The sequence below is a fragment of the Culicoides brevitarsis genome, chromosome 2 (genome assembly GCF_036172545.1).
Source record: "Culicoides brevitarsis isolate CSIRO-B50_1 chromosome 2, AGI_CSIRO_Cbre_v1, whole genome shotgun sequence".
NCBI lineage: Eukaryota > Metazoa > Arthropoda > Insecta > Diptera > Ceratopogonidae > Culicoides > Culicoides brevitarsis.
Window position 1 is genome coordinate 9230192 of NC_087086.1, and position 25642 is coordinate 9255833.

At 32.0% G+C, this 25642-nt stretch overlaps 8 protein-coding genes across 8 annotated transcripts; 5 read left to right on the top strand and 3 right to left on the bottom strand.

The window, feature by feature from the left end:
- Positions 1-38: 38 nt before the first annotated feature.
- LOC134831689 (T-cell immunomodulatory protein) lies at positions 39-2284 on the top strand. The gene is made up of 2 exons (XM_063845487.1): positions 39-437; positions 500-2284. Exons 1-2 carry the CDS (start codon positions 186-188, stop codon positions 2090-2092), a joined length of 1845 nt encoding a protein of 614 aa, XP_063701557.1. The 5' UTR covers positions 39-185; the 3' UTR covers positions 2093-2284.
- Positions 2285-2956: 672 nt separating this feature from the next.
- Positions 2957-3343, top strand: LOC134828456 (spore cortex-lytic enzyme-like). The gene has a single exon (XM_063841435.1). It carries the CDS (start codon positions 2957-2959, stop codon positions 3341-3343), a length of 387 nt encoding a protein of 128 aa, XP_063697505.1.
- Positions 3344-7051: 3708 nt separating this feature from the next.
- Positions 7052-9458, bottom strand: LOC134831721 (KIF-binding protein). Its single transcript, XM_063845528.1, has one exon. It carries the CDS (start codon positions 9375-9377, stop codon positions 7578-7580), a length of 1800 nt encoding a protein of 599 aa, XP_063701598.1. The 5' UTR covers positions 9378-9458; the 3' UTR covers positions 7052-7577.
- On the top strand, positions 7133-7519 carry LOC134828457 (spore cortex-lytic enzyme-like). The gene has a single exon (XM_063841436.1). It carries the CDS (start codon positions 7133-7135, stop codon positions 7517-7519), a length of 387 nt encoding a protein of 128 aa, XP_063697506.1.
- A 1372-nt stretch (positions 9459-10830) lies between the features above and the next one.
- On the bottom strand, positions 10831-11872 carry LOC134831085 (protein LST8 homolog). Its single transcript, XM_063844728.1, has 2 exons — positions 11734-11872; positions 10831-11677 (listed from the first exon to the last, which is right to left on the bottom strand). Exons 1-2 carry the CDS (start codon positions 11842-11844, stop codon positions 10868-10870), a joined length of 921 nt encoding a protein of 306 aa, XP_063700798.1. The 5' UTR covers positions 11845-11872; the 3' UTR covers positions 10831-10867.
- A 102-nt stretch (positions 11873-11974) lies between these two features.
- LOC134829592 (uncharacterized) lies at positions 11975-20705 on the top strand. Its single transcript, XM_063842753.1, has 6 exons — positions 11975-12221; positions 12340-12503; positions 12559-13905; positions 16089-16209; positions 16268-18690; positions 20009-20705. The coding sequence occupies exons 1-6, from the start codon at positions 12164-12166 to the stop codon at positions 20312-20314; spliced, it is 4419 nt and encodes a 1472-aa protein (XP_063698823.1). The 5' UTR covers positions 11975-12163; the 3' UTR covers positions 20315-20705.
- Positions 20706-21527: 822 nt separating this feature from the next.
- Positions 21528-23509, top strand: LOC134828458 (uncharacterized). The gene is made up of 2 exons (XM_063841437.1): positions 21528-21938; positions 23135-23509. Exons 1-2 carry the CDS (start codon positions 21528-21530, stop codon positions 23507-23509), a joined length of 786 nt encoding a protein of 261 aa, XP_063697507.1.
- Positions 23290-25577, bottom strand: LOC134828459 (esterase B1-like). Its single transcript, XM_063841439.1, has 3 exons — positions 25431-25577; positions 24128-25351; positions 23290-24070 (listed from the first exon to the last, which is right to left on the bottom strand). The coding sequence occupies exons 1-3, from the start codon at positions 25575-25577 to the stop codon at positions 23606-23608; spliced, it is 1836 nt and encodes a 611-aa protein (XP_063697509.1). The 3' UTR covers positions 23290-23605.
- Between the last annotated feature and the right edge of the window lie 65 nt (positions 25578-25642).

Below are 25642 nucleotides of genomic sequence, written 5' to 3' on the forward strand. Positions count from 1 at the left end.
CGACTTCGTTTTGCTTCGAGAACGGATTTTATGTCAACAAATGAGTCACAAAATTACAAAAATCGCGAAAAATATTTTAAAATTGAACGTAACTCGAGAAAAAAATGCTAAAAAGCCCGAAAATATCGTTTTTGTGTCGAAATAATTATTAAAAAAATATTTTTTTAGAGAATTTGTACAAAAAAATGGTAAAATTCGATAAAAATGTGTCGTCATTCTTCCTGCAAAGTTGGATATTGGCAATTTTGTTAAAATTTATCGTTTGTACGAGCGACACGGGCAACAATATCACGAGAATAGCCTTTGGCGGGATACGAGATGCCTTGCCAGCTGCTTACGGAGACTTTAATTCCGACGAGTTGACAGATATTTTCATCTTAACTGAGGGGCAGCAGACCGTACAAATTTTATATGGCAGTACGGATTCGGATCAACTGGTAAATTTACAAAAAAATCACTTTTTCTAAATTTTTTCATCAAAAAAAAAATTTTTTTTTAGTTCCGCCCTGGATCGCAATGCAAGTTTGTCGGTTACGGCAACAACAGAATCACGTCAGTTATGCCCGGAGACTTTGACGGCGACGCTTTTATGGATTTATTGGTGACTGTACAACATGAAGGGCACGAAAATTTGCGAGATGTCTTCATTTTGTACGGTTCGGGTGACGATTTGAATTGCACAGGCACGCAATTTGCCGTAATTAAGGAGATGCGAGGCGAACCTCTCGTACTGGATTACGATCATAACATGACAATGGACCTGTTTGGCTTGGATAAGGAGGAAAAACGTAAATTCTGGTTGTTTGGCAGGGAAAGAGGCGTTTTCAAGGAAGTTGTCGAGATGGAATGGCATGATAGGGCTGTCGGCGAAGTCAGAATTCCGCATTCGCATGCGATTTTGGACTTGAATCACGATTTTAATGCGGATTTGGTGGTTTCATGCAAAGATGGGTACGAAATTTGGCACGGAAAGAAGGAGAAGGGGTTTGAATTTACGCGAGCGATTAAATTGGAAGAGGTGTCGTCGAGCGTTATTTGGGGCTCGGGCTACTACGGGCAATCTGTGTTCATGGATGTCGAGCTCGAAGGGCGGCTAAACATGGTAGTGCCCGTTTGTTGGAGCAGCGATTGCAAAAATGCCTCGTTTCTCGTGTGGACTGATCGCCCGATGCCGTATAACGTGCCCGTTAGTCTCAAAGACCCAAGCGGGAATTTTTGGATGTTTGCCATGGAAAAAGGCAAATTGTACGAAGAAACGGTGACTTTACGTGTGGGCGACTTCAATCTCGACGGATATCCCGATATTTTGGCGACTCTCAGTCATGGCGGCACGAAAAAAACTTTTTTGCTGAAAAATGAGGAGAACGGTGTGAATCGCGCGACTTCGTTATCGCGAAAATTCGAGGTTCAATGGCATAATGGGTTCAGTAGTTACGGCAATAACACGATTCAAGGATCATTTTTCGACTTTTATCAGGATGGCACGTTGGATGTGATACTGGTTGAACGTTACGGCGACAAATATCAACCTTTCGCCTTCCGTAACTCCCTGGATTACGACGCAAATTTCATCAAAGCGATCGTTTTGACGGGTCTCAAAGGCGATCGCAGTCCCTCGTCGATGACGCCACTCGGAAAACGTCGACAATATTACGGATCGAACATCCCCGGGCCTCGTATCGAGTTCAATACGACGACGCAAGAGGGTGACAAGCAACACGGAACTGCCGCGCAACTCTCACAATCAGCATATTTTGCGTTGCAGTTGCCGTATACCGTTTTTGGGCTCGGAAGAACGCCAAATTTCGTCGATTCGCTTACCGTGGGTCTCTTTACGTTGCACAAACATCACTCGCAGGTCATTCCGAACAGTCAGATTATAGTTGTGCCCTCGCCAATCAACAGGCCAGATCATTGGGCGGTGCAGCTGTTCGTGACGCCAAGCAAACTCATCTGGAATTCCGTCATTGCCATGAGCGGCGTTTGCATTACGATTCTTTTTATCATCTTGGGACTTCATTTCAAGGAGAAGCGCGAAGATAAGTTGGAAAAACTCGCGGAAGCGCATCGTTTTCACTTTGATGCGATGTAAAAGTTGGAGAAAATGTCCCAAAAACCTACTAATTTTTAATGTGATGTAACTTTTTAGGTATTTACGAAAATTTATTATTTATCACGCGGTACTTTTATTTTTTAAGAGAAATTAATAAAAGAAATATTAATCTTAAAAAAAGATTTTAAATTAATTAAAAAGTTAATTTTGCGGAAATTCTTTTTTTCAAACGGAAAAAAATTTTTTAAAAATTATTTTTTTTTTGTTTTATTTTGTTTTTTTTTATTAAATTTGTCAAAATTTATATAAAATTACAAATTTAAATAAAATATTAGAAATTTTTTGAAATTTGTTTATTTATTTAATTAATAAATTAAATATATATTTTTTTTTATTTTTAAATGAAATACAATTAATTTATTTAATATTTAATTTTTTGTAATTTTAAATAAATTAAAATTTAATTATTTTTTAATTCAAATTAATTAATTTAATTTATTTTAAATTGAAATTTAATTTAATTTTAAAATTGATTAAATTATTTTATTTAAATAATATTAATTTATTTAATTATAATAGTAAAATAATTAATTTTATTTATTTAATTTAATTAATTAATTTATTTAATTAAATTTATTTTTCAAAATTTTTATGATGAAATCCTTGACAAAATTTAGAATTGATTTTTAATACAAAATTTATTTTTCTTCTAAAATTTAGTAAAAAATTCACATTTTGTTCAAAATTTTTTATTTTTTTTGGCCTCATTCGTTTTTTAGAAATTCTACATTTTTTTAACTTTTAAATTTTATTTGAAACGCAATTGAAATTATCTACCCAAATTGTGAGTCATTAACTTTTCGCTCAGTTGATAAAAAACCTTCAAGCAAAAAACACGTAATTATGGCTTCATTGAGTGAAATGGAACTTTATTCGAAAACTGTTTACGCAGAAGCTCGTGGCGAGCCTCACGAAGGTCAACGATGGGTTGCATGGGTTATCAAAAATCGCGCTCATGTCGGCAGATTCGGAGGACATTCCATCAAAGAAGTTTGTTTGAAGCCGAAGCAATTTTCCTGCTGGAATGGAAAAACGGATATTGCAATTTATGAACCTGGCATTTATCGAAATATTCAAGTTTTGTGTGAAGAAATTCATCGAGCTCCAATTTCAGCTGATCCAACTGATAAGAGTCTCTATTACATCAATCCGGATTTGTGTGATCCTGCATGGGCGAAAAAATTGAAAAAGACTCGCAAAATTGGACATCATCAATTTTTCAAGGAATGAAGAATTTATGGAAAAAATTGTTAAAAAAGTAACTTTTATAAAAATAATACAAAATTAGATATTGCAAGCTCGAGCTTGAGCTGTCGAGCTTATAAATTTAAAAAAGTAAATAAATGAGTAAAATTCCACTAAAAAATTTAAATTTTTTATTCCAACTTTTGTTTTTTTTTTTTTTTTTAATCAGTTCAAATCAGTCTAGTTTTTTTTAAATATTTTGCAAATCAATATAATTATTTCGTTTTTTTGTCAACTTTAAGATATTTTGCATTTTAAATTTATTTTTTTTTTTTTTGTATTTTTGCTTTAATAAACATAAAAATTTGTAAGAAAAAAAAATAGTTTTAATATTTGGTTACAAGTTCTTAAATTTTTTATCATTATGAAGCTCGAAGCTCGAGCTTGAAAATTTATCGAGCTTCGGGCCCGAAGCTCGAGCTTTCAAAAAGTCGAGCTTTTGCAATGTCTATACAAAATTGAAAAAAAAAATGTTTTTTACTACATATTTAAATTTTTTAATGTACTTTAAGAATTTTTCTTTTATTCTTGAAAATTTATTTTTAAAATAATTTTTTTCTATTTTCTTCGACTAATATGAATTTTATATTTGAGTTTTATTTTTTTTAGTGTGAAAAAAATAAAAATTAATTAAATTTTTGATTTTTTTTTGTTGGTAGTTGAGTAGCTGATAGTTGATAGCTTGAAGCATGAAAATATTTAATTTATGTTTTTTATTATTTATTTATCTTTATCTTATATTTAAGGTATAATTTATTATTATTATTTTAATTTTTGATATCCGAACTTTATAAGTTAAATAAATTTATTAATTGTTTTTTTTTTAAACTTTGCAATATTCAATATAAAAAATAAAATTCATTCTAAAAAAATATATTTAATTTCGAAAATAATATTAAAATAAAATATAGATTTTAATTTTTATTCTTGAAAAAAAAAAACCATTACGTTTTAAAAAATTGACAAATTCTTAAACTTAATTTTTAACTCAATTCATGAAAAGTAAAGCAAATAATAAAATTCAAAGGTAAGCGTTTTGTCCATCATTTCATTATTTTATGAAAGTTAGCACATTCCACAATCCAGAACTATTCGTATTATAATCTTTAGTTAAATATAAAATACCAAGAACTAACAATTGATAAATATAATCTAAATTTCAGACATTGAACATTGACCAGAATCATCAAAAAATTAAAAAAAAATAATTAAAATTTTATCAGTTCTAAGGTAAATTCTTGTCACTCTAATTTCGATTCGACGTAAAAAAAAAGTTTTCTTTGTTTACTTCAAGTGCACATTTTTTCATTCGTGTTCAAGCTCTTGAAGAGTAAAGTAGTAACAAGAAAAAATTAATTTTCAAAAAAATCTAAAAGTAAGGTAATTTGATAATACTTATAATGATTTTTTTTTCTGAACATCAACCGGTGCTTTATAAAAATAACACAAATAAATAAAATTTTATCAGTTGGACGATTTTTATAATTTTTTTTTTCATCTGCAGAATTTCATCATGATGACACCGGAGGAGGAGCGGGAAATGGAATTTTTTGCAAAAACCGTTTATATGGAAGCACGAGGCGAGCCTCTCGAAGGTCAACGATGGGTTGCATGGGTCATCAGAAATCGCGTAGATGACAAAATAGAATTCAAACAAAAAAAATATGAGGATATTTGTGTTACCTCTGGTCACTTTGAGTGTTGGAAATTGTTTCCCAATCCAATAATTAGTGAAAAGAAGGTTTATGATGATATTTACAAGATGTGTCAAAAAGTCTCTAAAGCGGACTCATCTGAAGATCCGACCAACGGATCTCTTTGGTTCAGAAATCCCAAAAAGCAAAGAGAAACTCCCGATTGGGTTCATAACGTGGAAATATGTAAAGATGCCCCAAAAGGAAACCATGTGTTTTATAGAAGAAAATAAATAGAAAAGCGTGTTTATTTTCAATTTTTGAATTGAAATGCGAATTCTCAACGTAAAATTGCGTTTTAATTTAATTTCCATCATTTTGAATCTCAGCAAATAACTTTTTTATCTTCAATGGCAGCAAATTTCTCTCAGTTTTCAATATTTCACCCGCTTTACAATTTGATGGTCTTATTGAACTAATGCATTGATTGGTGGTAAATGTTCAGGAAATGAAAGATCCGAAGTTTAATTCGATGAAAATAGATTCACTTTATTCACTTTATATAATCAAATTATAGAGTTGTTAAAAAAATTAAAAGCTATAAAAAATAAAATTCACTTAATTTTCAGTTTTTTTTTTGGGTTCGTCTCATGCACATGTCGACATATATGCTGCATGAAAATACCATGTCGACATGTAAAATTGACATGGAAAAAAAATTTAAACCAAAAATTGAATATTTTTAATTGAATTAGTTTTTTTAGAACGCGGTTCTCATTTTATGTTAATTTTTCGAATTCGTCTTATTTTTTACTTGAATTTCGAGTTCAAAAAATTAATTTTATTTTAAATTTAATTCAATTTAAATGACATTTAACCAAATTTTTGAATATCGTTATTAAAAAAAAATATTCTTTTAATTGACAGAAATTTAAGATATTGAAAAAAATGTTCAAATGGTTAACAAATTAGATTTAAAAAAATATATTTTTTTAATATTTGAACAATTTTTCGAATGATTTTCATAAAAATAAAATAAAATATTAAGATTTTAATTTTTTTTAAATTAGGCCGCTCCAAATTTTTTTTAAACTTTTTGTCCCATGCCCCATTTCAAAAGTCGAAAATCCAATGGGGCAAAATAAAAAAAAAGTTAAAAATTTCATCAAAAATGACCGTTGTTTGGCATATTTTCATGATTTTAAAAGAAATTTCCAAATGATTTTATATATTTTTTAACCTTTTTGCATTAAAAATGATTTTTTATAAAGAATTGCCTTCTCTAAAAAACTTTTTTCAAAATTAGTGAACTGATGTTTTCAAAATTTTTTTCAATTTTTTTTTGTGAAAAATTATTTTTTAATTTTTTAGTTGAATTGCTATTAAATCAATTTTGAAAAAGAAATTATTAATGAAATACATTAAAAACAACGAAAATATTGATCATCGGTCAAAAATTTGTCATTTTGTATGAAAAAGTATTTCAATTTTTTTTTATGCCCCCCCATTTTGAAAAAAAGTTTTTGGGACAAAAAGTTCGAAATAAATTTAATAAGATAAAAAATTTTTTTTTTGACAATTTTGTAATATAAATTATTTTTTTTTAAATATAAATATTTACTTAAAGTTTTTTTTTGAAAAAAAAAAAAAAATAAAATAAATTTAAAGTTTAAGAAATTAATTTAAAAATATTTTTTTGTATTTTTTTTAAATGAAAGTAATCAATTAATTTTAATTCAATTTGAATAAAATTTTAATTTAAATCAATTTTTTTTTCTTCATGAAACATCATTGCGTTGCATATTGTACTAAAATTTATCAATGCACGTCAAATTTAATTCTCTCTCATATCGACTCAATTCACTAAAAAATTTTTTATTTTTTTTTCAAGGTCGAATCTTCTCATTCACGTTAAAACTCTTGAAGAATAAAGAAGTAACAAGAAAAAAATAATTATCACAAAAATTTAAAAGTAAGCTAAATATAAATTATTATCAAAAACAAACAATTTCAATGCAAATTCTTGGAATCAACCGGTGATTCATCCTCAATTCAAAATAAATAAACAAAATTTTATCAGTCCCTCGCACGTTCATCGTTCGATTTAATATCATTTTTTCATTTGCAGAATTTCATCATCATGTCGTCATTGGGTGAAATGGAAGTTTTCGCAAAAACTGTCTACATGGAAGCTCGAGGCGAAATCCCTGAGGGCCGTTTATGGGTTGCATGGGTAATAAAAAATCGCGCAGCTGACGGAAGATTCGGAGGACGAACCATCAAGGAAGTTTGTCTTCACAAGGATCAATTTGAGTGTTGGAATAACTGCACCGACACCACAATTAGCGAACCTGACATTTATCGAGACATTTGGAACATGTGTGAACGAGTTTATAACTCCTCGTTATCTCAAGATCCAACCGGGGGATGCGTTTATTACAACAATCCCGATAAAGAGAACCCTGATTGGGCTCATCGCGTTCGTAAAATCCGCAAAATTGGAAATCATCAATTTTACAAGGAGTAAAAATTGGTCTAAAAAGCGTTTTTTATTGAATTAAAATGCGAATTTTCGACGTTTTGACTTAATTTCCTTCATTTTGGATCTCAGCAAATAACTTTTGTATCTTCAACGGCAGCAAATTCGTCATTTGCTTACAAACGCCCATCTCCGCTTTCAATAATTCACCCGCCTCGGCATTCTCCGTGCATCCCTTGACCAACATCTCATAATATTTCAGGCTATTTTTGATGTTCCAAAGTTGCATTTTCTTATCGGGCGTGATAATTTTGTAAAATAACCGCCCGATATGGAAGTAAGCGAACAACACGGGATGCATTTCATCCACACTTAAGTTGGTCGGAATAGTTTCCGTCGCCTTATTATACGAATCCAGATACTTTTGGAACGATTTTATGCTGCTATCACACAATTTGTTGATCTTATTGAGCTGATGCGGCGTCGGACGTTGATCGGCGGGAATATTTTCGAGTGCCGTCAACTTAATATCGAGCATTGTGGAGTACGTGAGTCCCAATTCGTACCAAATTTCGCGACAAATGACTAGATAATACGTTGGATTGAGCAATTGCACGAGTTCTTCGAGCATATCGGCACGTCGTCGATGAAATTTGCACCGATTCGCGTCGTCTTCGTCGAAAAATGCGAGATATTTGTACAGCGAGACGTGATCTTGCACGATTCTCGCGTATTCCGTGGCTTCCGATTCGGCGGTATAGTGTTCCTTTGCCTTGTTGAGCCATGCTTGGGCATTGACGAAGACCAGTTTCGCATCGTCGTACGTGAGAACAAAATCGCAACCCACTTGATTCTCGTACAGGGACAAACTGAGGGTCTTGAACTCGTAAAATTCGTTGTTTAACGTGAGATTTTCCATTTCTTTGTTGATTTCGGCGGCATCTGCTTCCTCATCCGTGTCCTGCATGAGGCGATCTTTCGAAGTCGAGAGTATATGAATGCCATATTTGGCCCAGCAACGTGCCACATCCGCCGAACGATGATTCAAAGTATCCATTTTGGTCTTTTTCTGCTCTTCGGACAACTCCATGGCGCAAATGTCTTGCTCGTATTTGTCCAGCATGTACGACGCGGCAGCCAGCAAGTGCCGCGATTGCTTCAAAGCGTTTTTCGTGAAGTAATATTGCGATAACGTGGCGGCATTGAGTGCCCAGTCGATCGGTTCGTAGTCGTTATACTCAATTTGTCGCTTCAGCGTTTGATGACAGTAGTTTGCCGACTTGTGCAAGTCTCCCAAGTTGCCCAAAACTTGCGCCATGTAATACAAAGTCAGGGTATGCAACTTTTCCAACGCAATATCGCCTTTTCCCTGCTCGACGTCATCCGAACTGCCTCCAAAGATGTCAGAAATGGTCAATGCTGTGGCGCCGGGCACTTCGCGGAACTTTTTATACGATTTTTCCGCCATTTCGAGGAATTCTTTCGACTGTTCGAGATTTTCGCGTTGAGACCACAAGATGGAAAGTTGATTTAAGGTGTCGACCAGCACAGGAATGAACATGGGATCGTCTTCAGATGTCGCAGAAGCTTCTTTGATGTGATCCAGAGCTTTTTTGAAGTATTTTTCGCCATTCGATAGTTCTTCGGTGAACATGTAAATTCGACCGATTTCTTTGAGGACATGACACAAAATTGCGTTGTAAGCTCTTTGGGTCTCCGAATCGGCGGGAATGTCTTGCAAAACGTTCAAAATGTTCTTTTCCAAGTCGAGCAACACTTGACATGCTTTGTAGTGCGAACGATATGGCTCCGTGACGGGATCTGATTTGGATTCTTCCTCGATGAGCTTTTGAGCTTTTTCGTATTGTTCTCGGGTGTCGGAGAGTTTTTCTTTTAAAACAGTCATTTTTAGGGGCGAGAAAATCAAGTCTGTCTCGCGTGAATTTTTTTTACTTTTTTCGTGACAGTTGTTTGTTATTTTTTTGTTATGAAGGCGCTAATGTTGCATTGGGATGAAATTTTGATAGGGAGTCCCTAAAAAATTTTTTTTAAATATTTAAAGTTTTAAATAATTATTTAAAATATTTTTGGAACTAATTTAAAAATTAAAAAATTTTAAAAATTATTAAATTTCATTAAATTTTTTTTAAATATTTCTCTAAAATTATTTTTAAAAAACGATAAATTTTAAAAATAAAGATTAATTTTTAAAATGTGCTAAAAATAAGTTTAATTGAAAAATATAAATAAATAAAAAAAAATATTTGGATTAATTTTTTAAAATGCGAAACTCGAAATTAATTAATAATATTTTTATAATTATTTTTTTATTTTAATAATTTTTTTTTTTTAAAAATCATCTGACTTATTTTAGATTTTTAAAAAGCTTTTTATTTATAAAATTTTAAAAATCTCAATTTGAAAAAAAAAACATTTCTTATTAATATTTTTCTTATTTTTTTTTTAACATCGAAAAAAATATTTTGAAATTTAATTTAATTATAAAATTTATTTTTTTTAATATTTAAAGTTTCAAATAATTTTTTAATTTTTTTTTTTATTATAAATTTCATCAAAAGATTTTTATTTAAATATTTATCTAAAAACATTCAAAATAATCAATAATTTAAAAAAAATTAATTTTTAAGTTTGTATATAAAAATTTTATTGAAAAAAAAATTTTTTTAATAAAAAAAAATATTTGAGATTAATTCTTTTGAATTGAGATATTTAAAATTAATCAATAATATTTTATATTTAATTTTCTTATTTTAATTAATATTTTATATTTGAAAAAATTATTCTGAATGATTTAAGAATTTTAAATAAATTTTTAAATCTCAATAAAAAAATAAACATTTTTTAAAAAAGTTTTCTCATTTTTGCTTTTTATTATGTTTTTTTTTTAATATTGAAAAAAATATTTTAAAAATTAATTTAATTTTAAAATATATTTTTATGTAAAAAAAAATAATTAAAAAAAAGATATGTAATTAAAATATTTAAAAAATACGAAAAAAATATTAAAAAAATTATTAAAATTTAACTATTTTTGAAAAATATATTTAGCAAAAAAAAAAAAAAATCTTTTACTAAAATAATTAATTTTGCATAAAAATATAAATTCATCATTTTAATATTTTAATCAATATTTCAATTTTTTTAAACGTAATTCATGAAATTAAAATTTTACAAAATAAGGCTTATTAAAATATAAAAAAAATCTGTTCTGTAAAATATGAAAAATATTCTGATCAAAATAAAAATTAAAAAAAATAACTTATAAATTTTCTCAATTTCAATTTAAAAAATTTTCTCTTCCGATTATTAAGTGAAGCATTTTCATTTGACAAAAAAAAACTTTTTTTTGAATATTTTTTTTATTTAATTAAAATTTTATTCCTTAAAAGCAAGTGCTGTAATCGCCTTTTGATGCCCATGATACTCCCGTTCCACAGTTTTCTTATCCAACCTCCAAAGTCTCCCGATCGTATCCGACGACGCCGTGAACAAATATTTCGAATCATTACTAAAAATCGCATCCCAAATCCACCGACTACTCCCTTCCGTCTTCAACTCGCAATACAAACTAAAATCCTCCGTTTTGTAGACCTTCGCCGTGCCATCTCCCGACGTCGTCACAAGCATACTCGAATCGGGACTGAAACGACATCTTAACGCGTACTTTTTATGCGCATCAATCTTCAATCGTGGCGACGTTTCGGTAAGTTGTTGCTCCTTACTGATCAAATCCCACACGTAACAATTCCCCTTGTTGTTCACCGCTGCCATAAAAAGCCCGTTTGACGAAATGCAAATGTCCTGAATCGAGGCATCGACTTCCGGAATGAGTTGTTCGTGCATGTCTGACTTGACATCCCACAAATAAACGCCGTTTTGCGATCCAATGGCGAGCTCTACTTGATTCGGATGCAAGCAAACCGCATTTACGGGCGATTGACAGTCGAAAATTCGCTTACACGTTGGACTGTGCGAGTTCATATCCCAAATTCGAACGCGACAATCCTCGCCGCCGGTGAACATAAACTTTTCCTCTTCCTGAAACCCGATTCGGGTGACATTTTTACTCACGCCCTCAAAGTTGACGATCGGATTGTTCGTGTGAATGTCGTACAATCGAATATGTTGGAAGCCACAAGCCGCCAAAATGCTCCGATGCGGCGAAATTTCCAAGGCATTCACTTGCTACAATGAAAAAAATCGATAAAAAATCAAAAAAATCATCAAAAAATGACACTCACGGAATCCAAATGCTGCAAACTGCGAATACAAACGCCCGAATAAGGCTGCCACAGCTTAATTGTGTGATCGTAACCACCCGTCGCTAAAAGAGGCTCCGCTTCCACAGTCATTTCCGATCAAATTCTTTGTTTATCTCCTGAATTTTGTTATGACAGCACATTGACACTTGTCAAATTTACGAATTTGCCGCATGCTAATTCATTGTTTAGTCATAAAACGCAGCTCCTCGAATTTTTTTGGCCATTATTTGTCCTTGAAATTGCCAAAAAATGCAATAAACCAGTGAAAATCGCAGCTTATAAGACGCTTCACGCAGCAATATTTACGAAAATTGTGAAAAAATGACTGAAACGAGAGTTGTGACGCCTAAAAATCATTTTTTATTTTCAAGAATTTTGTTAGTTTTGTAAAAAAAAAATATTCTAAGCGATGTCGTATATAAATGTGGCAGAATGGAGCGTCGAGAACGTCGTCGACTGGTTAAAAGGTGAGAAATTAAATTTTTGAGGTCATTAACTGCGGTTCTTGCCGTAAATGGCAACGCAAATTTTTAATTATTAGCAAAAAAACGCAAATTAACACCTACTTATCACTTTTTCTCGCAGGTCTCGACAGTTCAATGTATCGCTATTTGACGTCCTTCACAAATAATCAAATAAATGGCACGCAATTGCTCAATATACGTCCGTACGAGCTCGAGGAACTCGGGATTAAAAGTATTGGGCATCAGGAGATTATCCTTGAAGCATTGGAAGTGCTCAAAAATTTCGTAAGTGTCATTTTTCTTTAAATTTTTCGCGATTTTTGACTTTTTTCTGTTACAGCATTACAACTTGGACAAGGAAAATCTCCAATTTTTGGCGCTGCATGTCGCAACAAGTGCTCATTCGCTCTACAAACAACTTTCGGTGAATCCGTCGCAGGGACAAATCGATTCAAGCACCTTGAAAGATGTCACCCGCATGATTTCCAACGTAAAAAAGTTGATTTTTTGGCTGGATCGGAAGCCGTTCCACGGGAAAAGGAATTATCACGAAATTCGAACAAACATGCTGAAACTTAGTCTCGAAATGGCAACTTGTGCGCAACGGGGACGCTTCGTGGTTGATCCTGCGAAGCAAATTAGTCAAGCGGCAGTGAGACTTGCTAAAATTGCCGATTATGTGATTCAGGATATTTCGGATCCGATGCTGATTCAACCTGCGTCGCTCGAATTGGTGACTTTAAAGAAGCGCGAAAGTGACTTGGGATTCTATATTTTGCCTGTGATGAACGGAATTCATCAAATTGGAGATATCAAGTACAATTCGCCGACGCACAACTCGAAACAAGTCGAAGAGGGAGACGAAATCGTGCAAATTAACTATCAAACTGTCGTTGGATGGCAATATGAGAAAGTTATGCTGATGCTGAGGGATTGCGCGCCCGATGTTTTGCTCACGATCAAGAAAAGACCGCGCGATTCGAAGACTTTTGGGCAAATCTACATGAAACCTTACATGAAATTGCCTTCAAAAAAGCGTTCTTTCACATCACGTTGGAACGACAACCTTCCGTCGCCTCAATGGACCGACTCCCAAAACTATTTCGCGAGTTTAAAACCTCTCATCGAAAAATCCACGCACAATTTGAGCGATTCGGACTCCAGTAGCAGCGATATTTCGACCCAAGTTGACATCAAAGAGGCACAAAAGGAACAATTTTTCATCCCAAAGTCGCGCGGCGTCTTGCAACGACGTCATTCCATCTGCGGCGACGGATATTCCATGATAAAAGCGCTCGATTTGATGGCAGCGAACAAATTCCGGGATCAGCGGTTGGATGATTCGCCGAGTTTGCGTGACAAAAGTATCTCCTTCGGGTTTGGGCTGGAAATGAGACCGACAACGCATACGGGGATCGGAAATGTGCAAGCGAACAAGGAGAATTTGCAGGAAAATGTAGCGCCGCAAGTTAAAGTTAAGCCAGAAATTAAACCGAAGCCAGTTGAGAGAAAATTGCCGCCGCCTCCGGTGCCAGCGAGAAATGATCTAATTGCGAAAGAGCAGCAGCAGCAACAGAATAGCGTTAAAAATGCGAAAGAGGAGAAAGTTGGAGAATTACAGGGAATTAGTAAGGTTGTGAGATTCGATTCTAATGTCAAGCTTGAGGCAGGGCATGTTGATACACAGGTAATTTTTCACTTTTCGAATTATATTTTTAAACTTTTTTTTTTAAACTTTAAATTTTTCAAGTTTTATTTTATTTAACTTTTCAAAATTTTCAAAAATCTTGCTCCAAATGGATAAAAATTTGTCAGAAGGCTCTAATTTATCATTTTTAATCATTTTACAACTCAAAACTGCCAAAAAATTGAAATTGAAAAAAAATTTTTCCTTTGTTTTGAAAACTAAATCAAGAGCAAAAAAACTGTGTCAAAGCGATTTTTGTCAAATCTTGCTCCAAATGGATAAAAATTTATCAGAGGGCTCTAATTTATCATTTTTAATCATTTTATAACTCAAAACTGCCAAAAAATTGAAACTGAAAAAAATTTTTTCCTTTGACATAGTTTTGTTTTGAAAACTAAATCAAGAGCAAAAAAACTGTGTCAAAAACTGTGTCAAAGCGATTTTTGTCAAATCTTGCTCCAAATGGATAAAAATTTATCAGAGGGCTCTAATTTATCATTTTTAATCATTTTATAACTCAAAACTGCCAAAAAATTGAAACTGAAAAAAATTTTTTCCTTTGTATAAAAACTAAATTGTTTGTGTCAAAGCGATTTTTGAAATCTTGCTCAAAAATTTAGTAATTTGTTTTTAATCATTTTATAACTCAAAACTGCCAAAAAATTGAAACTGAAAAAAATCATAGTTTTGTTTTGAGAGCAAAAAAACTGTGTCAAAAACTGTGTCAAAGCGATTTTTGTCAAATCTTGCTCCAAATGGATAAAAATTTATCAGAGGGCTCTAATTTATCATTTTTAATCATTTTATAACTCAAAACTGCCAAAAAATTTAAACTGAAAAAAATTTTTTCCTTTGACATAGTTTTGTTTTGAAAACTAAATCAAGAGCAAAAAAACTGTGTCAAAAACTGTGTCAAAGCGATTTTTGTCAAATCTTGCTCCAAATGGATAAAAATTTATCAGAGGGCTCTAATTTATCATTTTTAATCATTTTATAACTCAAAACTGCCAAAAAATTGAAACTGAAAAAAATTTTTTCCTTTGACATAGTTTTGTTTTGAAAACTAAATCAAGAGCAAAAAAACTGTGTCAAAAACTGTGTCAAAGCGATTTTTGTCAAATCTTGCTCCAAATGGATAAAAATTTATCAGAGGGCTCTAATTTATCATTTTTAATCATTTTATAACTCAAAACTGCCAAAAAATTGAAACTGAAAAAAATTTTTTCCTTTGACATAGTTTTGTTTTGAAAACTAAATCAAGAGCAAAAAAACTGTGTCAAAAACTGTGTCAAAGCGATTTTTGTCAAATCTTGCTCCAAATGGATAAAAATTTATCAGAGGGCTCTAATTTATCATTTTTAATCATTTTATAACTCAAAACTGCCAAAAAATTGAAACTGAAAAAAATTTTTTCCTTTGACATAGTTTTGTTTTGAAAACTAAATCAAGAGCAAAAAAACTGTGTCAAAGCGATTTTTGTCAAATCTTGCTCCAAATGGATAAAAATTTGTCAGAGGGCTCTAATTTATCATTTTTAATCATTTTATAACTCATGCCAAAAAATTGTTTTGTAGTTTTGTTTTGAAAACTAAATCAAGAGCAAAAAAAAAACTATGTCAAAAACTGTGTCAAAGCGATTTTTGTCAAATCTTGCTCCAAATGGATAAAAATTTATCAGAGGGCTCTAATTTATCATTTTTAATCATTTTATAACTCAAAACTGCCAAAAAATTGAAACTGAAAAAAATTTTTTCCTTTGACATAGTTTTGTTTTGAAAACTAAATCAAGAGCAAAAAAACTGTGTCAAAAACTGTGTCAAAGCAATTTTCGTCAAATCTTGCTCCAAATCAATAAAAATTTATCAGAGGAGCTCTAAAAGTCAAAATTTTAAAAATTTAATTTTCTTTTAATTTTTTAAATTTTTTTTTTTATTAAAAAAATTATTTTGCTAATTTTTGTTTTATTTTTGTTAAATTTTTACGTATTTTATTTAAACTTTTAATTATTTATAGATATGAAATTCTTCATTCTTTTTAAATTTTATTTAAAAAAAAAAATTTTTTTAAACTTCATATAAAATTATCCATAAATTCATGCTTTTTACTTTAAAAAATAATTTTCCTTCAAAATTAAGTTATTTTTGTAATTTTTATCAAATTTTTTCACTTTTTCTTCCTTTCAGTATACGTGCAATGTGGAAAACACCGTTTTAGAAACTCTTGTGCCAATTCCTTACGTCGATGATGAGATCACTGCATCGTCTGCCATAGATTCTGAAAAGTTAAAAACAGTTCCTGACAAAGGTAATTTTTAAAAATTCTTCAATTTTTCCAAAAAATTTCAATTTTTCTCAAATTTTAGACGTGCCACCCGCTATCGAGCCTCGTCAAAGCAAGAAAAAGCCCGTGCCTCCGCCGAGGCCCAGCAAAACGCCGAACATTGTGCCAAATCCCGCCATAATTAGCAATAGCAGTAACGTTAAGAACGAGAATGTCGTGCCATCTGTGGGTTTCATCGAGCCGGAAAAGTGCGAGAAAATGGTAAACAACAACGGAAACGTCGTCGATAGCGAAAATAAGTCAAAATTGGCAAACGTAATCGCGTTAAAAAGAAATGTCCCGGAAGTTGTAACGAGTACTCCGACAAAAGATCCGAACAATGATTCGCCATTGGAGTTGCACACGTCAGTTGTGAGCGGAAAAGCCTTGACTCTAAAGAAAAAAAATAGTTTAATGTCGAAACGGCGCAAAGTTTCGCTGAAATCTTTCACGAGCAGCGACATTCAAGGTCATTTGTATCGTCGCGCGAAAAATCGACACGGGATGAGTTATTGGGCAAAGTTGTACATTGTCTTAATTGACACAACTTTGTACGGATTTAAGACAAAGGAGGCCAGCAAAGCGGATTGTTTGATATTTTTGCCGGGATTTACGGTCACTCGAGCTCATGAAGTGCATTCGAAGGAGTTTGCGTTCAAAGTTTATCATCCGAGCAAGACTTTTTACTTTGCTGCCGAGACGGAAGAGGCACAGCGACAATGGATCGACTACATTCATCAAGCAACATTGAAGGGAACAGTCACACAAAAAGCTGGAGGACCCGTAAAAGACACGAAAGAGCTTTTTTCCGAGACAGACAGCTCCGACGACGAGTCAGGAGGCATTTTTAACTTTTCTCAAACGGCAACGCCGTCTCCTTTAATGACTTACGGAACGTCTAACAGCAACAACAACAAAAATTCGGGCGAACCAAGTACTCCAACAACCACAAAATCCGAGGGAAAGTATCATTTGGGCTTCGGATCGTTGAAAAAATCCTTGCGAAATTTAAATTCATCCGAGGGATCGCCTTCCGACAACAAATTTTTGAGTCTTTTCTCGTCGTCACGTCATAGCGAACGCAAAAACTCGTTAGATATGCCCGTTCCGACGTCACAATTCAAAAGTTATCGCAAAATGCCGGTGAATGTGAACATCCAAGCAGGCACAGTAACCGTTGCTCCGAATCGCATTGCCGATTTTCCGCCTGTTCCGAGCCCCAAACCTGCGTTTGAGTCGCCAAAACGCCCGCAACAGGAAACATTCATCTTCAAACCCGACCTCGATGCGGATCCAGAGGAGGAAGAACCGATTTTTGAGAAGATTGAATTCGCTCCGACAGCGGAACAGCAGAAAAAATTGGTTCAAAAGCCCGGGGGATACAATCACATGCATGCTTCAAACCCGAATTTGATGGAATTTTCAGTTGCGGGCTATGACGGAGCTCCGAAGGACATTGAATTGACATGTCCGAAGACCACGAGCATGAATCGCGATTGGGATGCGTCGAATAACACGAACGGATTTATGACTTTGAAGGACTTGATGTTACTCGAACAAGCGGAAAACGCAAAAGATCCGTACAATAAGCGAGTTTGTTTGGGAATTGAGAAGCATGATGACAAAAATAACGCAAAAACAGCGCCTGCGGTGAAAAATGAGGAAAATCCCGCAATAATTAAGATTCAGAAAAGAAGTCTTCCCGTGACGCCGGATTACGCGCAAAGTTTCAAACCCGACGATCAAGATATTTTGTACACCCGAAGTCGTGAGGGACTCAAATTACGCGATTTTGGATACGAACTCATCACGGGCGATGATCGGGTCGAGCTCAAAAATAACTTACAGGCAGCGCAACAGCAGCAGCAAGCGACGCACGATGACGCGAATGCTCGTAAAAAGGCAAGCAAACAAAATTCGAATGGCAGCGAGACGTCGTCGTCATCTTCCGTGATGCAATCCGTGAAAAAACGTTCGATGAATTGGATGAGCAGCAGCTCGAGCAGCAACAATGCCAACAGCGACAAAGATAAAACCTCCATCGGCGGCAGTTTCAACAAGAAACAAAAAAATAAATCTGTTGTGATTGAAAAATTCGACCATTTAATGGCATCCAGTGAAAAATTGTTCCATTTTAAGCATGTGAACACGGCAAACGAAACGGAAAATCTCAAGAGTAAACATACGAATGTCAAACCGAACGTGATGATGACCAATTGGAATTTGGCGGAGAATCATATGACGACAAATCATGGCAATACGGGAGGCGCAGTGCCCCAAACATCCGATCGAGGTGCTTCGTATTTGACGAAATTGTCGTTTTCGAATAAGACGAGTAAGGAAAAGAAGATTTTGGGGTCCCCGAGATTGCATCGAGCGTTATTTGGGCATAGAAATAATGGAGAAAGAGATGAACCGAAGGCTGTTGATCATGAAATTTTTTCGCCGTTGAATTTTAATAACAAGGTAAGTGAGGTCGAATATTTAAATAATAATAAAATTTTAAAAAATATTGAAATTTAGGTTAAAATTAGAAAAAATCTTAATTATCAAAAAATTTATTTTAATTTTATTTATTTATTTTTATTATTTAAATATTTAATTTTTAATAAAAAAGAATAAGGTGAAATTTTCCTTTAATTTTCAAGTATTTTCTTAATTTTTTAATTAAAATTTTCAATTTTTTTATATAAAAAGAACTAAATTTTTCTCAAAATTATTGAAAATTTTTTAATTTTAATTAATTTATTTTTTTGAAAAATATTTAAAAATTTTAAAATTTGTCAAAAATAATTCAAAAATTATAATTTTTTGTTAAATTTTATATTAAAAATATTTAAATTTTATTAAGGAAATTATTTTTCATTCCCATTGATCAAATTTTTATGTAGAAAGATGAAATAATTCAAAAATATTTTTTAAAATTTTTATTTTTAATTTTTTTTTTTGAAAAATATTTAAAAATTTTAAAATTTGTCAAAAATAATTCAAAAATTATGATTTTTTGTTAAATTTTATATTAAAAATATTTTAATTTTGTTAAGGAATTTATTTTTCATTCCCATTTTTGATCAAATTTTTATTTAGAAAGATGAACTAATTCATAAATATTTTTTAAAAATTTCTTATTTTTAATTTTTTTAATGAAAAAAAATTTTCATTCTGTAAAGAGGTATTTTTTAAAACATTTAAATTATTTTAAAATTAAAAATTTCATTAAATACTAAAAAATATTCATAATTTTTTTAAATATAATTTTCAAAATTAAAAAAAAATGTTTTTAACTAAATATTTTTAACTTTTTTTTATTAATAAAATTATTTATTTTTAAATTAATTAATTTAATTTCATTCATTATTTTTTTTAAATTATAATTTTCAAAATTAAAAAAATATTTTAAATTTTTTTATTAATAAAATTATTTATTTTTAAATTAATTAATTTATTTTCGTTCATTAATTTTTTTTAATTAAAATTTTCAAAATTAAAAAAAAATATTTTTAACTTTTTTTTTATTAATAAAATTTATTAGGTATTAATTTTTAAAATAATCAATTTAATTTCATTCATTATTTTTTTTTAATTCTAATTTAATTTAATTTAATTTTTTTATCAATTGAATTTAAATTAATTACATAATTTATTTTGAACTATTTTTTTTTTTTTTTGATTTTTTTTATTAAAAATATTTTTTTTAAAGGTCTGAAATAATTTTTTTTAAAATTATTTTCGAAAACTTTTAACATAAAAAAAATTATTATTAAAATTTTATTTTTTTTTTTAGAACACAAACGAGACCGCCAACAAGCAAAATCCAACGGGCCAAATAAACCAAGCGATGGAAATGGATGTTTCGCCGTCGTCACTTGCACCTCCCATCACATTGCCGGGACACGATAATCTCAACAATAACGCAAATGCTCAAACTATGAACAATAACAACAATCACGGTAGCAATAACACGAACGGAAATGTGCTAGAAGACGCCACAAACGGCAATAATATCGAATATCCGCCAATATTTGAGGCGGAAATTTACTCACTTTCGTCAAATTTACTAAAAAGACGCCATCAAAACGTCAATAAATAAGTAAATGTCCTCCGTTTCAAGCTTTCTCGTTACAAAAATGTTTATCAATCATTGTTAAAAATGTTTAAAGAGGTGCTAAAAATTATTTTTATTGAGAAATTTAAGACATTTACGAGTGATTTCGTTATTTTAGAACAACAATATTATTATTATAGGAACAAATTAGTATTATGACTTTATATTATTAGAACAAAAAAACATATTTTTAGACAAATGATGAATTTAAACACAAAAAACTTAGTTATTAGCGACAAAAATCAAAAACTCAGTATATCGTATTAGGGAATTTAGAGTCCATGGACTTGCAATTTGAACTTATGATCATTAAAAAAAGAGAAGATTTATATTATACAACAAAAAATGTTAGATATTAATTTTTTTTCTTGAAATAAAGGATAAAATACATTTTTTTTTGTATTTTTTTACCGACACTCGATCTTCCATTGGGCTTTCGGGTCATTTTCTGCTTCGTAATTCTCCGCACTTCGACTATAAACGAGTCTTCGGTTGAATTTTCCTTTTTTATCGGACACCAACATGACCTCATTTCGATTAATATTTCGAATTGTGACGAAATTTCCTTCGCCATTCACTTTTTGGATCGACCAGAAGCAGTCTTTGCCGAATTTCGCTTCAAAGGTACGCAAAAACACGCGTTGAGCTATACCATAAGGACTGAATGATCGATCGCTGACGAAAATGTAGCCATTATTTCGGGAATTTCGGATGATGGAGGTCTCGGATTGGTGTGAAATGGACCAAAAACAGTAATCGTTGGCTGCGGAAGGCGCTAAAGTGAAGATTTCACGACCAACGGGGACTTTTGAGGCGCAATACGTGCAAAGGGACTCGTTGAAATGGCGATTTATGAGTTTGCAATTGTTTATGGCGAGAGTTAAAGTTGAAAATGAGACGAAAATTAAGATTTTTAACATCTTTGATCGTGTTGCGTGATGAAAAGAGACTAAAAATAATGTTTTGAGTGAAAAAATTTCATGACGATAGGCGGATGGCAGTTGAGTAAATAAAAGGAACAGCTGAGAAATGGATTTTTTTTGCCAAGTTTTTGTCGTATTGTGATGACTTCCGTTGATTTAAGGCAAAATATTGGCTTTTTATGATTTTTTTTTTGTCAAACATCCGCCGATTTTTGTATAAAAACGATAAAATTCAGTCCGAAGCTTCTCAGTTTCTATCGATTTTCATCAAAATAATGTTAAAAATCATCTTAACTCTCCTTTTTGGAGTAATTTTCTCCGTTTCAGCTCAAAACACTTCCAATCGGTACGTTGGATGCTTCAGTGACAACCTCGGAAATCGCATGTTCGAAGAAGTTACTTACATGGATGGAACGCTTTCTGTTGAAAATTGCGCCAATTATTGCAAATCCAAGAAATTCGCGTATCTGGGACTCGAATGGGCGCGCGATTGTCGTTGCGGCAACAGTTTGAAGGATAGAGCGTCGTTCCCGCAGTTACCGGAGAGCAGTTGTTCGTTGGCGTGTCCCGGAAATTCCTCACAAAAATGCGGATCGTTTGGGATTCAGTCGGTTTACGAGACGGGATATGAAGATGAGTCACAAAAACCGTTGATTGACTTTGTTGTGAAGAAAATAGATTTGAAAGTTTTTATTTGATCTATAAAATAAAAAAATATTTATTATTTTTGTCTTAAATACTTAAAAAATCGAGATAAATTTCTTATCGCTATTTCTTATCTAATTTAGTTCAAAAAGGTATTAAATTTGAAATATTTCTTACATTTTAGATACTCTTTCAGAAAAAATTAGGTTTTTTGGCCTAAAATGAAAAATATTTAAAAAAAAGTTTAAAATTAGATTTTTTTCAATTAAATTAAATTAAAATATTTTAATAAACAAATAAGGCCGCTCCAAACATTAGTTTTGTCCAAAATTTTTGAAATAAAAATAAAAATTTCACACAAAATGCCAAAATTTAACAAATTTTTGGTCGTTAATCAATAATTTGGCTGTTTTGAGCTTTTTTACATTGATATTTGTATATTTAAAATTGACTTAAGAACATTTTAATTAAAATTTAAAATAAATAAATGAATATCATAAAAAATAGCTGTCAAAAATTTTTGAAACTTCAGTAATTTTTATAAAAATTATTTTTGAAAATAAAATTAATGTTAAAACACGATTTTCATAAAAAAAATTACCAAAAATTGAAAAAATTTCTTGAAAAATTATGAAAATACACCAAAAAATGGTAATTTTTGATGAAAATTTCTTTTGAAGCGGCCTAAAATTCAAAATTAAATTTTTCGTATAAAATAAAACTTGAAAAATATCTATAAAAAAAATTTTTATGTTAAAAAAAAATTGTTAAACTGCATATCGAAAAAAAAAAATTAATAATAATAATAATAAATAAAAAAGAAAAAAAACTTTAAAAACAGGATTTTTTGTTGAGAAGGTACAAAAAAATAATTATAGAATATTTTTAAAATTTGTGAAAAAAAAAATTAATTTAATTTAAATAATTCAAAATTAAAAAAAATAATAAATTTGGCTAAAAACTTAATTATTTAAAGATTTAATAAGAAAATTATAAAATTTTTAATTACATATTTTGTCTAAATTATTTTTTTGAAAAAATAAAATTTGTGCAACATTTTCACAAAATCGTATTTTTTAATAAACGAAAGATTTTTAATTTACTTACCAGTATAAATATCAGATAATTTTCTGTTGATAACTTCAGTAACCATTCAAAGTTAATAAGAAAAATGTCAAAAATTATATTTTTCGCATTCACAATAATTTTTTTCAATATAAATTTCTCGAATTGCGAGAATTTTGAATACGTTGGCTGTTTCAAAGATATCGCTGTATCCGATTATCGAATGTGGGAATTTGGCGTCTTTTGGGATTACACAAACTCGATTTACAATTGTGTCAAATTTTGTCAAGAACGTCTTTATATCTTTGCTGGAGTGGAAAACGGGAGAGAATGTTGGTGTGGAAATGGTTTGCGAGACACTGTCAAATACCCAAAATTGAAGGATAGTCTTTGTAACAAGCCTTGCACGGGAAATTTTGATGAAAATTGTGGAGCAGATAAGAAGATGGCGATTTACCGAACAGGCAATCGAGTATATTTGAAGAGAAAAGGTGGGACAATACTTGAGCTTAACAACGGAAAATTTGTGCCAATTTCTGTTTTATAGATTAGATTTGCGGATGCATCACTGCTTTTGTAGTTTTATTGCTTAACTTTGCATTAAATTGTGCGATATCACGTTAAAAGTTGATTAAAAAAGCGTTTAAAAGTTACTAAAATCTCCATAAATCTCATCCCAAATTTTCATTCTTTCACTTTCGGGCAGCGGCATTACCTCAAAGCCATTTATCGTCATATTAAGGCACTCCATGACATCGCCTCCCGTCGTTTCCGTGATACTTTTCCAATTTTTTACTCCCGCATCGTCACCATTTGGATCCCCATTAACGGCAAATTTCGTAAAAAGTGAGACCATTTTCTGCATCGCTTGATATTCTTTGGACTTCGGCTCGGGAACTCGTCCCATGGCGGTTTTAAAGAGATATGACTTGTCATCGGCATGACAAGCACCCTCAGCGGACTCTTCCGCGAACATGGCTTTGTGATGATTAAGCGTGGGAGAGACGATATCGAAGCGATAGAGGAATGTTGGGGCATTTGCGGCATATTTGCGACGTGCTAAAAGAGCGCGATGGAATCCATGCCAGAAATTTCGATCGCCAAGAAGCTAAAAATTTAAAATTTTATTAGAAATTTGATGAAAAAAGGGAAAAACGAGACTTACGGTGACATAAATGTCCTTATTTTCCATCGAAACTTCCTTATTTTTGAAGTAAAAGTCTTTTAATGCAACAGCATGTCGCTTCCAATCATTGTCGAATCTCAATTCAAGCGGCACAAAATGCTCCAAAGTCTTATTTTTCTCGAAAACTTCGTTTTTTAGCTCGTTATACCATAAAAGACCTTCGTTCGAACAGCCTCCAATAAGTATTGGGATGTCATTTCCCCATGCCGAAGCTCCTGCTTTGACTACGTCTTGCGTAATGAACGAATTTTCAGTCTCATATGGCTCAATTACGGGTCCAAATGCCGCCATAAACTGATCCCGCTTCTCTTCTTCACTCAAAATTCGCTCTTGCGCGATGATAATCTTGTCGGCGTCGATTTTTTCCAAAAATTCAACAATTTTTTTGTCCATTTTTAGAGTTTCTTCATCGGCGCCCAGTTTTTCCGCGAGTCTTTTTGCCCATTGTCGCTCCGGTACGACAGCCCAGTTGTTATAAACGCATCCCGACATCAAAATCGCCCTCGAAAATAACTTTTCCGACTGTCGGCTCATCATATGATAATGAACGGAAGCAGCGCCGGCACTTTCTCCAAACAACGTGATGTTATCCGGGTTTCCTCCGAACTCCCGAATGTTCTCTTTGATCCATTTCAACGCCAAATTCTGATCTTTCAGGCCTGCGTTGCCGGGAATATTTAAATTTTCGTCTTCGGGAACACTTAAAAAGCCCAAAGCGCCGAGACGATAGTTGAACGATGCGAAAACGATATTTTTTTGCAGCAAATAATCGGGTCCATAGATGAGAATTGAGCTCGAACCGCGCATAAAAGCGCCGCCATGGATGTAAACCATCACGGGAAGCAGTTGTTTGGGGTTGACATTTCGCGTAAAGACGTTCAGGTGCAAACAATTTTCGTTTCCAACGACGGAATGCACGTAATTGTTCCAGCTGTAGGCGACGGGACCTTCGGCGGTGCAATCTAGCGTCTCTTTCCACGGTTCATGCGGCACGGGAGCACGAAAACGACGATTATTGACAGGCGGCTCGGCATACGGGATCTTTTGGAAGGAAAAATATTCGTCGCCGAAGCAAGTTTTCTTCTTGGCTCCCTTGATGGGACCGATTTCGTGTGAACAATTGGCGGAGACATTGAGTTTTTCGTGAAAATCGCGAAATTTTTTATTAAATTTGCGTGAAATGACCTTGATCGATTTATCGATCTACCATAATAAGGCAAAAATCTGGCAGAAATCGCGTTTTTCGCGTTCGAACGACGACCAAATGTGTATTTTTATTTACTTGACGAAACACAGAAGCAACAGGTGATGAAATTCTTTGCTTTTTATCGTTCGTTAAGACATTCAAAACTCGAAAATGACGAAAAACGTTATTTTTTTCGGTAAAATCCCTGACCTTGTTTACTGTTTTTTGTAATTTTTCATTCATTCAATGAAATTTCAATCGTTCTCGCGAGTGATAACCTTTAATTTCACCTTTTTCGTTAATAATAA

What these genes read in the sequence shown, in the direction of transcription:
- LOC134831689 (XM_063845487.1), top strand. Translation starts at nt 186, where the DNA reads ATGGTAAAATTCGATAAAAATGTGTCGTCATTCTTCCTGCAAAGTTGG. An exon ending in GTACGGATTCGGATCAACTG is followed by an intron (nt 438 to 499) that starts GTAAATTTACAA and finishes ATTTTTTTTTAG; the next exon opens with TTCCGCCCTGGATCGCAATG.
- LOC134828456 (XM_063841435.1), top strand. Translation starts at nt 2,957, where the DNA reads ATGGCTTCATTGAGTGAAATGGAACTTTATTCGAAAACTGTTTACGCA.
- LOC134828457 (XM_063841436.1), top strand. Translation starts at nt 7,133, where the DNA reads ATGTCGTCATTGGGTGAAATGGAAGTTTTCGCAAAAACTGTCTACATG.
- LOC134831721 (XM_063845528.1), bottom strand. Translation starts at nt 9,377, where the DNA reads ATGACTGTTTTAAAAGAAAAACTCTCCGACACCCGAGAACAATACGAA.
- LOC134831085 (XM_063844728.1), bottom strand. Translation starts at nt 11,844, where the DNA reads ATGACTGTGGAAGCGGAGCCTCTTTTAGCGACGGGTGGTTACGATCAC. An exon ending in GTTTGCAGCATTTGGATTCC is followed by an intron (nt 11,678 to 11,733) that starts GTGAGTGTCATT and finishes TTTTCATTGTAG; the next exon opens with CAAGTGAATGCCTTGGAAAT.
- LOC134829592 (XM_063842753.1), top strand. Translation starts at nt 12,164, where the DNA reads ATGTCGTATATAAATGTGGCAGAATGGAGCGTCGAGAACGTCGTCGAC. An exon ending in CGTCGTCGACTGGTTAAAAG is followed by an intron (nt 12,222 to 12,339) that starts GTGAGAAATTAA and finishes TTTTTCTCGCAG; the next exon opens with GTCTCGACAGTTCAATGTAT. An exon ending in CAGGGCATGTTGATACACAG is followed by an intron (nt 13,906 to 16,088) that starts GTAATTTTTCAC and finishes TCTTCCTTTCAG; the next exon opens with TATACGTGCAATGTGGAAAA.
- LOC134828458 (XM_063841437.1), top strand. Translation starts at nt 21,528, where the DNA reads ATGTTAAAAATCATCTTAACTCTCCTTTTTGGAGTAATTTTCTCCGTT. An exon ending in TGAAGAAAATAGATTTGAAA is followed by an intron (nt 21,939 to 23,134) that starts GTTTTTATTTGA and finishes TCGAATTGCGAG; the next exon opens with AATTTTGAATACGTTGGCTG.
- LOC134828459 (XM_063841439.1), bottom strand. Translation starts at nt 25,577, where the DNA reads ATGAATGAAAAATTACAAAAAACAGTAAACAAGGTCAGGGATTTTACC. An exon ending in TTGCTTCTGTGTTTCGTCAA is followed by an intron (nt 25,352 to 25,430) that starts GTAAATAAAAAT and finishes TTATTATGGTAG; the next exon opens with ATCGATAAATCGATCAAGGT. An exon ending in ATAAGGACATTTATGTCACC is followed by an intron (nt 24,071 to 24,127) that starts GTAAGTCTCGTT and finishes TTAAATTTTTAG; the next exon opens with CTTCTTGGCGATCGAAATTT.